Raw genomic sequence first — 14786 nt, 5'->3', positions numbered from 1 at the left:
CGTACCTACATTTATCTCCATTATTAATTAAGGATTAATAAGTTACAATCGCGACTATCGCGAGTAAGTACAGCTCAAAGAGCCGCTATGTATCAAGTTCTGCGTTCTAAGTCGCCCCACATAACAATTAGGATTGTTTAACATAATCCGTTTCTTACTGTGGGGTGGGACCTAGTAATTATATGAGCAGAGCAAACTTTTTTCAACTAGGTATATCGACAATAAAATGGACGACAGAACTCATTAACAAAATTACTAACTAAATGTCCATCTAAGTTTTTTTGTCAATGACGGCAGAAGTTTACCACGTTGGAAAGTGGGGCGCGATGGCGCGTAGGATCGCGTCACCGTTCGCGTGGCAAACTCCGACCGGAGACGCATAACCACTTAGTGTCTCGCATCCGACAAAAACATAGCTGTCGCGCTAGCGTCGTGGAGATAAGCACGGCGTGAGCGAGACGCAAACCCGGCTATCTACGCAGCGGCTGCAAACTTTATTCAAGTTATCCACGGCGCGCGATTCAGTCGTACCGTGTCCGTACTCACGTTCGCACGCACCTTGCCTCCTCAAGAACTTTTCGTAAGTTTCGTCATGGCTCTCCGCTATATGTTTGCCGTATTGGCACTGGCAGGTGCCACGTTTGCGGGCTCGGAGGTCACCGAACTGAAGGTCGAGAATGTCTACGTGCCGGAGGGCTGCACCACCAAGTCCAAGAACGGCGATATGTTGACCATGCACTACACCGGCACTCTTGACGATGGCCACAAGTTTGACTCCAGGTAACCTTAACATTTTAAAAATAGAAGCCACGCCGAATTCCGGTTAGTGATAAGTCATTGTACGCCGACCGCTCTAGCTATATAACGTACCTACAACAATTTCATTATCACATCACGGACGGCAAAAAACTTTAACCTACTTCGCTTTATTTCGGTACTCGGTACTCGTTACTGACTGTGTTAATTTAATTACTATTGCACTATTTGCTATATAGTTCTGTGTATTTATTTTTGCTGCAACCAAGTTTAAGTGCCTACTTAGTCGTAATATGCAAATGCGACAGTATTGAATTTGTTTGTTCGTTAAAAACCCATTATGTTAAGCACTTTGTACATGTGACTAATGAAATCGTTTTAGCAATTACAAGGTCTTTAATTTAGATAAATCGACTGATAAATATGATTTAATGATTATTCCCTTAGCACATGTGCTGCGCTAAATTTATAATGGCCATTAACGAGTTTTTTGGCCACGGATTTTCAGTAATTCCGAAGTATATGCCTTGGGATTGATTATTTTGAAAATGGGGTATTTTTGAAAAGCGCAAGTTAGCATATTCAAAATCACCTCGTTTTCAATATGACCCCAATTTACGATATAGTGACCTCTACTGTACCCGTGGGTGGGTGTATATCGATTAGAGGAATAATTTGAATCTATAATTCGGAGAAAATTTATATAACAGTGAACAATAAATATTATAATAATATTAAAATAAAATACCTACCTTTATAACTTAGCCGATAAATTTAAGAACTTCATTTCATTCATGCTTCCATCATCAGGGCTAGTAATAATAAGAGATCTTAAGAATGACCAACAACATGTTACATATTTGCCTGAGTTATTTATTATTTGTCTTGCATTATCATTAATCACCTAATGGGAATACAAAAAAATTCGCAACAACTTACATAAGCAATTTATGTCATTAACATTATAGGTAAGTATATAAAATGTATCTTTGTTTGTGTATCTTCATCAATTACTATGCGCCCTCGCCTATCTCTAAAACGAGGTAGGTACCTACCTACCTAACAAATTATCCATCATTTAATTAAATCTTATCCAATCAATACATATCTTTATAGCAAAACTGTCGGCCGTAGGAAACGAATATGAAACTGCCCTAACTTGATTTGTCTTATCATGTTAAGCCAGTTTCACACGGTTGCTGGTTTATTCCATAACATCTAGTAATCTAGTACTATCATGTCAAACTAGGTACACTCAGCATCAATAATAGCAGAAGAAACAACGCACCAAAAGAATAAGTATCTGATATCCTGAATAACTTTTCTAAATATACAGAGGGCTTTTTTAAAGGAACGTAATCTTGCATAGTCATTTATCTTAACCAGACCCTTAATTTAATTATTAATTAAAAAAATTGACTTTATAAACTGTCTAACAAAAATTTTATTGCCAGCAATGTACAGCACACACACTTGTCAAGTGAGGGCAATGACACCTCATAAGTATGAGCGATGCGAGTAATGACAATTAAGAAGTACACGCGTTAGACCGTTTTCACATTATCCGATCCGATATCGGATGTCGGAAGGATTTCAATAGAAAAAAATCTAAGATGGCGCCTGTAATGTATGGGATATCGGTCCGACATCCGAAACAAAAATCAGTTAATTTAAATAACTATGATTTGCTGATATGCGCAAACGATTGCTAATCGACTGTATTATTATTGGTTTTAATAAATGCCCGGGTGAAATAACACACTGTAGACAAATCTGAATAAGAGAGACTTTTCAGCGTCTGGTAAAAGTTACGGCCGGCGGAAATGGTCTGGAAATGGTGATTATCAAATCCTTACATATATACTATTAGTTATTACATATATAAAAAACCGGCCAAGTGCGAGTCGGACTCGCCCACCGAGGGTCCCGTACAAACTTTCTTTCAAACTACCTAGTTAAAATAATCTCATGTTTTCATATAACTCTAATGACTTGACTAGAAGACAAAAGTATAGGTACTAATGAGCATTAAATATTGTGTGGCGCTATACACTCTTCGTGAATTCGCTAACTAATTTGCGCGATCTGTATACTATGTTGGTTTTATTAGGGATAATTCTTTATAATGTTAACCGATTTAAACAGTTTTTACTTTATTGGAAAGAAGACGGTTTACGTAACATCTCGTATTAATTTGAAGTACGATATACATTCGAAAGAAACTTGAAAGTAAAAATATGAAAAGTTTTTGTGAATTAAAAAAAAAGTTTCCAAGATACAAACACGATTATATTTTTCCTGTAATATTTAGCATAAAGCCAATGTTTCCTAAAATTTTCATAATTTTTAGTTGGTAAACTTCGGAGATAAGGGGGGGGGGGGGCGACGGTATTTTTTTTTTACATTTTCCTTCAAAATTCTTTTTTTTTCCACAACAAAAAAATTATAAAAAATAGTTTATTTACGTACAATTTGCGCTCTTTCTAACGATATCCCACTTGATCTAGTAACTCGAAATTTACAGTTTTGCCCCCCATTCATTTTGGCCATTTTCTACAATTAAAATTCATAAATTAAAAAAAAAAAATACTTTCTATTTATAGAGGTTTACAATGTTCATAACTATTCCAAATTTCAAGTTGATAGCATTAGTAGTTCTCGAGATATTTAGGAATGTGACAGACGGACAGACAGACGGACAGAGTCGCACCATAAGGGTTCCTGTTTGTACCTTTTTGGTACGGAACCCTAAAAATCAGCATTGAGAATTTAAGGAAAGTTAGTGTTTAAAAAAAACCCTTATAGCAAAAAAAATGGCCGACGGGCCAAACTAGGTAATATGCAGACATTAAACGTCGATACGAACTCTACAACTACATTGTCCCAAAGTTTCATCCTTGAGAATTTGAGGAAGGTCTGGTGGCTCTGGGCTCTTAGTCCATATCATAGGGACAATATTAACTATCCAAATTGCCAAAACAATTTCATTTGCTATTTTCATTTATTTATTCGGATACAATACGAATAAACTGTCCGCAATATAGGTATGGTCTCTGTCGGTAGTCGCCTAATATTAAAAAAAAACCGGCCAAGAGCGTGTCGGGCCACGCTCAGTGTAGGGTTCCGTAGTTTTCCGTATTTTTCTCAAAAACTACTGAACCTATCAAGTTCAAAACAATTTTCCCAGAAAGTCTTAATAAAGTTCTACTTTTGTGATTTTTTTCATATTTTTTAAACATATGGTTCAAAAGTTAGAGGGGGGGACGCACTTTTTTTTCCTTTAGGAGCGATGATTTCCGAAAATATTAATATTATCAAAAAACGATCTTAGTAAACCCTTATTCATTTTTAAATACCTATCCAACAATATATATATCACACGTTGGGGTTGGAATGAAAAAAAAAATCAGCCCCCACTTTACATGTAGGGGGGGTACCCTAATAAAACATTTTTTTCCATTTTTTATTTTTGCACTTTGTTGGCGTGATTGATATGCATAATTGCATATTGATACCAAATTTCAGCTTTCTAGTGCTTACGGTTACTGAGATTATCCGCGGACGGACGGACGGACGGACGGACGGACGGACGGACGGACAGACATGGCGAAACTATAAGGGTTCCTAGTTGACTACGGAACCCTAAAAACGGATGTAATAACGGATCTGCCTACAAACCATACTCGGGTTCGGTGGAAGTTGTCACTTTGTTTTAAGCTTTGTTTCTGAATGAACATTTATTTCATTTTCAATATGCCCATCGGTGTAACAGTGTTAGATTTTCATATGAATGCGCTAATGTATGTAATTGCGTAAACCCAGTATTTTCGTCTAATTCCCAAGTTCGTCTAAATAAAGTAAAAGTTTAAGTTAAATTTCTCCTTGCAACCGGCATAGGTACGTCCAAATTGCTACAATTTAAGAAGATGCGGCAACGTGTGATTATCTCAAAGTTCAAAACTCCTGACTCCTTAGTAGTCATTCATAAACATGTACACACATTTTCGCCTTATGCCCAAGGAATAAGAGGAAAAGCGTATGTATGTTAACGACCCTGGGGTGAGAGAGAATACATCGTTTAATTACTGGGGCTAAATAATTCCGACCGTAGGCGCTGAAACAAACAACTTTAACATATTCAAAAGTTTCAGGAATTAATAAAAACTTATTAAGTCTTAGTTTGCGACGTTTCGTTTGGTTAATTATTTCAGGTGCTAAAGATTTTCAGTACCTATTCGTCGTTCTTTACGACGATATCTGGGAGACCATAAAGATATGTCTAATACCTACTTACATCATTGTATTATTTTTGTTCAGTTGACGACCAAAGTTATTGTTGTCTTATTGAAGTTCTCTAAATAAATCTTCGGCAGTATAATTGTTAGAGTTCCATGCCTTAAAAAGAAAACCAACGATAACCTTTACCTTGGGATACAGTGTTAGGCAGGGTTAAAAATAAAATTATACAAGTATAAATCGAAATAAGATGTCATATATTAACAATTATAATAAGATGTCATATATATACAAGTATAATTCTACAGTCCCTAAAAAAAATGATGGCCTAAAATGCCGCCAAAAAAAGTGTAGTTGAAAGTTGTAAAGGAATCAATATGTATACTTTTTTAGTACATTTCTATACAATTTGGAGTTAACTAGAATACCTACCAATTTCTTGTATAGGGCTCTGCATGAACACAACCTTAAAATTAACGTAAATATATATTATAACTAAGAAGAAAACACGATGTATACATATGTAAGTTTTAATTAAGTAACAGCTTGCTTTAAATGAGTAGGTACACACTTAAATTTATAAAGAACGGCAGCAACATGAATAAGTGATTCTGCTAGGAACAAGTATGTTCAACGGTTTCCATTGAAAATTATGCCAATTATGCCTTTGGACCGGGACCGGAATGGTTTGATTGTTTCCTTTCTGCGTACTGTTGCAAGAGTGCTTCCGACGAATATTTATTAATTATTTATTTTTACAATTAAACAACGAAATGACCACGAAATTCACATAAATAACTTATTGTACAAGACCAAGAAGGTTCAGAAAACGGATACGGTTGCCACAAAAATGTTGGATAATGTAAATTTGAAAAACCTAAACAAGTTGTTTTTCTGTCTGTTACTTCTTCCCGCTTCAATCGCTGTAGTGATTAGTATAAAATCTGGTTTTATGATAGTTGGCCATAGTTCTAGGCCAGAGATCTGACGGTTAATTTCTCTACGAAATTGATCTGTGCAAATATAGGCAATTATGTTATGTGGCTTCGCTTTCCACCACAAAGACATGACAAATACTATATGCATTGTCGCTATTTGTCACGTTGAAACGTTTCACTGAAATTTATTATGACATCAATGTCATCATCTGTGATTGAATACTGACTTCATCAAAAACAATGAAGACTACATTTCTAGGTACGTCAATATCAAAGAACTTTATCAACACATACTTATTATAAGATAATAATTTCATTACGAGTGTAATACTTAGTTACGATTTAATAAAAAACGGTTCATTTCATATAAACCGACAGAAGTGTTAAGCCAGACAGGACCTTAAGAATCTAAACCACCTTACACGCAATTTCTTTTTAAAACAAAAAGCGTATACCTACCCGTTTTATTTTCAATCACCCACTTTCTTTGTAATGAAAAAACCTTGTATGCTATTAAGAGGAATCAATTATTCAGAGCAGTTTGCGTGTGAATTCAGGATTTGTTTTATCTGTCGGATCGGAACGTCTCTTAAGTTTTCCTCCGTTCTCAAGATTTTTCCATCCCCCTGTATGTTTGTATTTTTTTTTCAGAAGTCCCATTTAGTTTTTATCTCGGATGTGTGTTTTGTTCTCCTGTTAAGTAACGCTAGAAAGTATTAAATTAATAAATTAAGGGGGATTTCCAGAAGTAAATTATGACAAGACTTTTGCTAGGATTATACTCGTAGAATAGCATATCTACTTTTTGAAGTAAGTTTTTTTGAAATAAGATCAATAGAGCTTGGCCGAGAAAGATGCCCTTTAATAAGAAATAAGCTCAATCTCTAGCAATTTCATGTTTCAGCCAATACAATGTACAACTTGTATTAGGTGAGACGGACGCTAGAGGTAAGAAGTCCCATTTGCTTGCTTGTTTATTATGCTAGACAAAGACAATTAGAATGTCGAGTTTCTTTTATATCAGACATAATTTCATTGAACTTATCTTGGACTGATTCTTTTTGAATGTCATTGAAGGAGAATCACATTTTCTGCAGATGTCTCTGCGTAGTTTTGTCTTACGGCTGGCATTACACAAAAACGAAATATTGGTTTAATCTGTATCCGGTAATGTTTATTTTCTGAAATGTTTAATTCAATGACAATCGGTGGCATTATTAAAAGTGGTTTTTAACTTATTTTTTTTTCGAATTATGAGCTGAAGGTTGACAAGTATGCATCCGCCTTTCCATTGCCAGACTAACCTAGTCGGTATATGCAACGGTACTTATTGAAACGATTTTGTTTTTAAACCACAACATACATACATTATGTATGAACATACTTCAATATTTTAACACCGTTTAAAAAATCCGAATTTTTAGGTTTGAGTAGAGAGCTACATAAAACTACTTTATGCTTGAATATTGGCGTACGTTTTAGGTAAGGTGTTCGGTTAACTTGAAGCTATAGACACTTTTTACGTGGAGTGGGACAAAGGGATACACAGCTAGCGGAGTAAATGCTCCCGGCCTCCCATAGTTTTTCTATTTTATTCCAAGTCTATACTCGCGCCAAAAACGTAGCTTAAATTCGAAAGTCTTGGGGAACCCATTTTGTTTTCAGCACGCCGAGTCCCGAAGGATACATGTGCAGAGCTCGGACGAAACTCGTATGCATGTTGCATTTGCTGTTTAAACTCTAAATAGCGATCCAACACGTTAGCCTACTGGCATTCTAAACTCAATGAACATCCAGTTAAGATTCAAACTACTGTTTTATTGTTTTAAAAGTTACTACACTACAGTTTTATGAGTGTGATTTGTTTACGAGTCGTCTCCGCTCCGTTAGGTCAGTGGGGTTAGTTAAAAATGGTAAACATGAATATGTCAGATATTTTTTATTGTTTTTGTCTAAAGTTCGAAATTTATTAACCAACGATGTATAGTTATTTTAAGTTTTATATAACTACTTTCATAAAATCTTTATTTACATGAACATATTTACATAATTATATAAGAAATTGGTACAATGCCTCAAGGGCCTATTTTAGACATTAGCTTTTAGTTTAGTCTTAGTTTCTTATATAACTACTTATATTAGTTTCTTTTATTTTCTCTCTTTTTTGTTAAAATCTAAGTTTCGTGACGCATTGGTTTTACTGTAATGTCATGTAAACATGTTTTTACTAATAAATAAATAAATAAATAAATAAATATATTTTTTTATTTAAAAATTGTTTTAGAGGTGTTTTGAGACAAAACTAAAATTTATCTTTAACCATGCACTCGTAAGCATGCATGGCATGATTTAGTGTAAAAATTTAGAATAGCGGTTGAATTTCGACGGATCCGCAGGAAATAAATGGATTTAAAAGCCAAATATCTGCACCTTATCTCATCTGATCCAAGTCATCACTAACATATTGTTTTATAGAACGGTCGGTTAAATAATGAGAAACCGTGGCGGTGCAGGCAATTACACGTTTAAGAACCACCTTTCACTGCCATTGTTGTGAACCAAATGCAGTACTTTCCCGGAAAACGCATAAAACCTAGTCACAATGGTATGAGAGTTTACAAACATGCGTCGAGAGAATGCCAGAGCCTAAAAAATATTATTATAAAAATTTTATGTTGGCAGCTTGGCACTGTTGGTCGGCCATTTTAGTCATCGAGAATATTGTTTTATTATTTTTTAAACAAGAAACAAGGTAAACAACTAAACACGTTCTAGTTACCTATATAAATTGCGAAGAAAACTGTGCCCTGGTAATATTTATTACTATTTAATAAGCAGGCAGGCAGTTGTGAAAAACTGATACAGCATGTATGACATCCAGTGATCATTTTGTCAGTCGTTATCATATTTAATCGAGTCGTAGATCTAATATGTTTGTCTAGTTTATTTTAAACCGATTCAGATTTTGTGCTGAGCCCACGTCTTCTGGGAGTTTGCTCCGAGATCTTATTTACCTCATAAATTAAGCGTAAATAATAAATAGACATCGTCTTATTAAATATGTAAGCGTGTTGAAGTATAATAATGCAAAGTAACTTCAATGAACCAAATTTTCACCACACCAACTGGTAAAGGATTTCTTCATATTTAAAGTAAGTAGTTCTCGAGATACTTGGTAATGTGACAGACAGACATACAGAGTCACACCATAAGGGTTTCTTTTGTATCTTTTTGGTATGGATCCCTAAAAATGATGTATTAAGTTACGTTTTACCCATAAGGATGCATAATGCAAAGTAATTTTATACAATTTTAACTTCATGCCCAAAGGTTGGTAGAGTTGATGTTTAAATGATGACTTTGAATCATAAATGTTAAATAAATTGATGGATGTAATTTAGCTTTGTGTTGACGTGGTGAAAACTTGGTGGCATAATTTGTTTAATTTTCGTACCTTGAAACCCTCGAAGATTCCACACTCTGGAATATTTTTTACTCGGGTATCAATACTGGGCATACTGGCACGTGCGGTTAAACAACTTTGACCTTAGATCTTGTTTTTCGTAGTCGTGTAACCGGCATTTTTAGATATGATGCTCAAAAGTGCATGGAGTGTTGTATTTAACGTGACAAGTGACAACTTATCTGTTTTGCCAAAAATATTATCGGAAGGCAAATTAGAAATAGAAATCATTTATCCGTGACAAGCGACAACATAAATTATTTACACATAACACGAAAAGATAGGTACATTATGTACTTACCTATATATGTATATATATATGTAATATATAATGTAATTTAATTATGTAATGTTGTAAATGTAAATTTTTATTGTATATATTATTTGTATTATGTTGGATGTGACAATATTATGAGACAAGAAGCTTGAAATAAATGAATTTTATTTTATTTTTATTTCAGTAGTTTCCTAGGTTCGGCTCTTTAATGCAACAGTTAAAACGCCTAGCTGCAAGTTACAAGCCGTCGCTACTATCAAAAGGAGTTTTATTGCTTTTAAACTACACCACACCTTTTATCATCTCGTAAAACTGTACCTATACATAAGGCGGAAATGTAGAATTAACTTGACGACAAATCATGATTTCGATGAGTCACATAACAATGTTATATTATATGTAACTAATTAATAATGTAATTTTTTCACCACACCAACTGGTAAAGGCTTACTTTGCTATTCGAAAACAGATAGCAAAATTGCATGTTATTCACAAGAGTGCAAAGTTTCATACAGTTTTTAACTTGACATCTTGAGCTGGCTGGTAGAATTTACCTATAAATGATGATTTAAGATCATAAATATTGAATAAATTGATAGATTTAATTTATTTTATTTAGTTTCTTATATAATTATGTAAATATGTTCATGTAAATAAAGAGATGTTAATATTTAGTTTGATGTTTTATAATCAGTATTTTGTTCATGTTGGTGTGGTGAAATTTTTTATGTTTCACTCGGTGGCAAAGTTTGTTTTACCTACGTGCTTTGAAATCCTCGCAACGCTCAAGATTCCACATTTTGAAATACTCGCTACGCCCGCGGTTTAATATTGGAATCTTTCGCTTGCTCGGAGCTCGGGTATCAACATTGGCAAGTGCGGTTAAACAACAACTTTGCCCCCTTGTAAAACAAATAACTATTTACAATTTACTACGATTGTTAGTATGCCTTGCACCGTAAAGCTACAACTTTTTGTGTAAGCCACGGAAGTAATGTGGGCTTCGAATAGCTTAAATATATGACGTAACTTTCGGCATACATGCTATCACATTAAGTATACATAAACATAACAATAACTTAATTAAAACGCTCGCAACGCTTTCATTACGCTATGTCAACATTTCATACGGAAGCACCAAGTGTAAAGATCATCATAGCCGTAATGCCCACACGTTTATCTAAATCGCTGGACCACATGAGTACTTTTCCATACGTAACTATTATGCAATATGAATCTTACCCGTTTGCGCCATGGAGAGAAAGCAGCTGGTGAGGTTCAGTATATGAAGTAAAAGTTTTAAAAACTTGGCGCTTTGCATGAAGTAATTGCGTTGTTTTGCGAGCATCTAGTGTTCTTCGAAGTATAGTCCTTCCACTTGAGTTTACTATATTGCCGCTGAAACGTTTACATAAGAAGTCTTCATCTTCATGTTTGATTTGATCAGAAAAGTATAATTATAATTATTAAATAATAATGGAATTTAACTGATCGCGGAATTAAAAACGTGTCACTGAGCGCATAAAAACCATAATTGCTTTTTAGCGTGACGCATCGGGACACATAAAAAACAATTAAAACAAAGGTAGTTATATTATTTATAACAGCTGTAACTAACTCTTCCTATTTTCGTTTCTGAGATCGGCTAAAAAATGCAATTACACCCAAATGCAAAAATCGATAGCGTCACATTACGCCAGTGTGTGCAGTCTTTAAAGAGAAAGGGTATATTACACACAGACACGCTGTTTATAGACAACTTAATGATATAAACGAAGTTTCTATTCGAAAGGTGCTTAGACATTCGGTGTATGTCCTTAGACAACGTTTGGAATACCAATTATAACATGTAAACCGTTAAAATGGTACCACTGTAGCTAAGTATGTATTTAGCGCAATAATTGACGAATGGTTGGGTTATTGTGCTAGTTTACGTCTACGTGATGAACGCGGGTTTTTTCTTTTTATAAATGTTGCATCATTTCATAGAAAAATATATAAATAAATAGCATACCTAATACCCTCTAAATATTTTAAAAATAATTTACATGCACATTTTGTAACATAGCAACAAGTATCCAAAATGCATTATTACCGACATTTAGCCTATCGTCCAAAGTACAGACTCACGTGTCATAACAAAAAAAACCGTTTCTTGTTATGGTAATACAAGTAGCGGGAAAAAACTATTTTTTGCTGTGTAAACTTTACTTCTAACGTGTGTTGTTTCCACAATAAATAACTTAAATTCTTTATTAGTTTTTCCACAACACTTGAGTGGGCTCGCCAATTCTTTGTAGTTATTCCTTCGGCTATGTATTATGTACTTACTACTTACATAATAAATTAGTATGTACATATAACTTTATATGTGTGAGATGATCACAGAAAATAAAGGTACATACTGAAAAAGTCTTATTCGACTAGATGCTGATACGCAAAAATGTGTTATCCCATGAATATTGCAATAAAATGTCACCTTTAATCGTCAAATTTTTGAGTTGACAACTTATTGCGAAATGCATGTGGGATGACACATTATTGCGTATCAGCATCCGTTTAGTAAAATGACAGTATAAGAGGAAGCAGAAACCCAGCTGGATCTTTTAAGGCTAAGTCTGTATCGATATCTCATAATTATGATTAGTCAATACTTATGAAGTTAAATTTTAGGTATAGTAATAGTGTTATATCAGATCGATAGGTAACCAATGTTAAGACTAATATATTTTCAAAGGAAAAATGACACAGCAAATCCCCACAAATACTCAGGCAAAGACAAACAGATCTTGTTTCACTCAGTTAAAGTTCACAACCCCGGAGCAAAGCGCCTTGGTCTGGGAAATGTATCCTTCAATATGCAGTGACAAACCGGCCATCACAATATTTACGGGGATACGATACGTCACACCGTGTCTCGAAACAACGGGGATATAAATAAACAGTATAAGGGAATCCTCAAAACCTACGTAAGCTGTACACTAGGAAGTCATCTAATTATGCTGGTAATATCATTTGTTGATTAGGTTGTAAATAAGAGTAAAATAGCACTGGGTAACCTAGTTTTCTGGTCAGGGTACCAACCTGTCAATGGTAGGTAGGTATACGTACGTTCCGTAGCGTCATAGATAGTCATGTCTTTTCACTCCTCCGTAAGTTTCATTTGCGGTTCGTTCGCTAAGAAAAGTACCTAAACGATCTTATCGTTGACAAATCGAACTTGGATAAAAATATAATACGTGGAGATTTAGAGAATTAGAGACTCTAAAGTCTAAGATGTCTTTGGAAACGCTAACGTGTCGCTAACTGCTAAACGCCACTGGTTGTTCCGGCCACAGAGTAGTAATAGAACAGAGTGAGTCTCACTGAAGACCGGCTGTGACCCAACAATGGCGGACGTTTTTTTTTTTTATTTTATTTTATGGCTTGGTGGCGACCTTTCAAGCCAGCAATGGCAGACGGTTTGCGATGTGCAAACACGATTTAAAATCAAAATAATTATAATTCAGGTCAAAAGAAAATCAATTCTTCACTTAATTTATCAAAAATTAATTATTTTACTTGAAATTTAGAAATATCTTGTTTTTAACAAATAATAATGACTCAGTGCGCCGTGTGCAAATACTATTAAAAAAAAATACTGGTCACACTTTTGTTTTGCAGTTTGTTGGTTTACGATTATGAACATTAATTAATATTGTGATTTTACGCATAATAACGTGATAAAGTATTAATTTACGCATGAAAAGTTGCTCCGTATTTTTTTTTTTTTCGATTGTTGTCATTTTTATACAATTTGACAACGCATGTAGGCATATTTTCTTATTTTTCTGGAGATGTTTTCGCCACGGGCACCTCGATCCGACTGACGGGAGATTAGTGGATGAGGTCATAGACAAAGCTATCAATGTGGATGATGGAATCACAGGTTTTTCTTCGGAGTAATCCGTCCATAGAATTATAGGTTCATGGTTCCGGCCAGTGTTTTCTACGAGTTTAAATATATAACTCGATATCGTAAACATCACAGAAAATGGCGTTAATTTTATGAAGAAAGAGCCGTAATGGTTACTTTTTAGAACCAAAAATTACATAAATTTTACGTGACGTTCCCACTATCGAGTAGAGTAACAGATAAAAGTATAAGCCACACTCAAATCCGCGCGATCGAATTCACTCCATTCAATAGACTAGGAAAACCGTCAAGTAACGTTAGTAGTAGTACCAAGTTCCAATCCGAAAACTTTGCAGTTGTGTTATGGTTTAATTTTAATCGTGTATTCAACAATTATAAGTTAGACGCAAGCTTATATCGCCGCCCGTAACTTTGATGTCGTGATTATCACTCTGTGGCCGGTTAAATGAGACGCTTGGTTAGGGAACTAATTTCCAACCCCTAAGATCCATTAAACTCAGTTTCTATAATAATTTACCTTAGACACTACTTATACTTATCATGACATGAGGTGCAATAGAATGCAATTCTATTAAATATATTGTTCACGCAAAATCTTTGATGCAAAACGTCATCGTCTACTTACTATTTTTTTATGGTTTGTGAATAAAACGCACTCTCACATATCAGGCTTGAATAAATAAAGAAAGTAACTACGAGCTAGTGTGGTAAAAAATAGTTTTTATTATAATATACAGATTTTTAAACGACTAACACTATGTATAGTAGTTAGGTACGTACCCTATGTAATTTTTTTGCTAAAAATCTCTCTAAGTAATTCTATGTTGGCGTTAGCTTGTAAATGTAGTTGTAGTTACTTAGTTAGTATGAGATATGTTGCCTAGAAATAATAGTTATATAATTACGAGTACATATTATGTATGTACCTACTAACTTATGTTATGTGTAGTACCTAGGTACATGGATTTCACACAAACACCAAAGAGCTAAGGATCGTTCTCGCCCGCCAATAGCGGCCGCGACGGTTTCATTAACAATTTTGATTACTTTGCATTTGTGTTGAGCGGACACCGATAGAAATTTAATGAGAAACTTCCCATGAAAGAAAATTAAGTTCCGAATGTGGACGGATCAGAGAGATAATTAATTGGGTAAACACGAGCGACTGGTCCTTTTGCCCGGCGGAATTTCTGACGCTCG

General features: G+C 34.6%; 1 protein-coding gene across 1 annotated transcript in view; it reads left to right on the top strand.

The window, feature by feature from the left end:
- Positions 1–508: 508 nt before the first annotated feature.
- LOC125240907 (FK506-binding protein 2) overlaps positions 509–14786 on the top strand; it is an 84170-nt gene continuing 69892 nt past the window's right edge. Inside the window, exon 1 of the mRNA XM_048149081.1 lies at positions 509–780. Coding sequence (XP_048005038.1) covers positions 593–780 — 188 coding nt within the window. The 5' untranslated portion in view covers positions 509–592. The remainder of the gene's footprint in view (positions 781–14786) is intronic.

This window comes from Leguminivora glycinivorella, chromosome Z, assembly GCF_023078275.1.
Source record: "Leguminivora glycinivorella isolate SPB_JAAS2020 chromosome Z, LegGlyc_1.1, whole genome shotgun sequence".
NCBI lineage: Eukaryota > Metazoa > Arthropoda > Insecta > Lepidoptera > Tortricidae > Leguminivora > Leguminivora glycinivorella.
The sequence above is the reverse complement of the archived record's forward strand: the minus strand, read 5'-3'. Positions and strand labels throughout refer to the sequence as shown.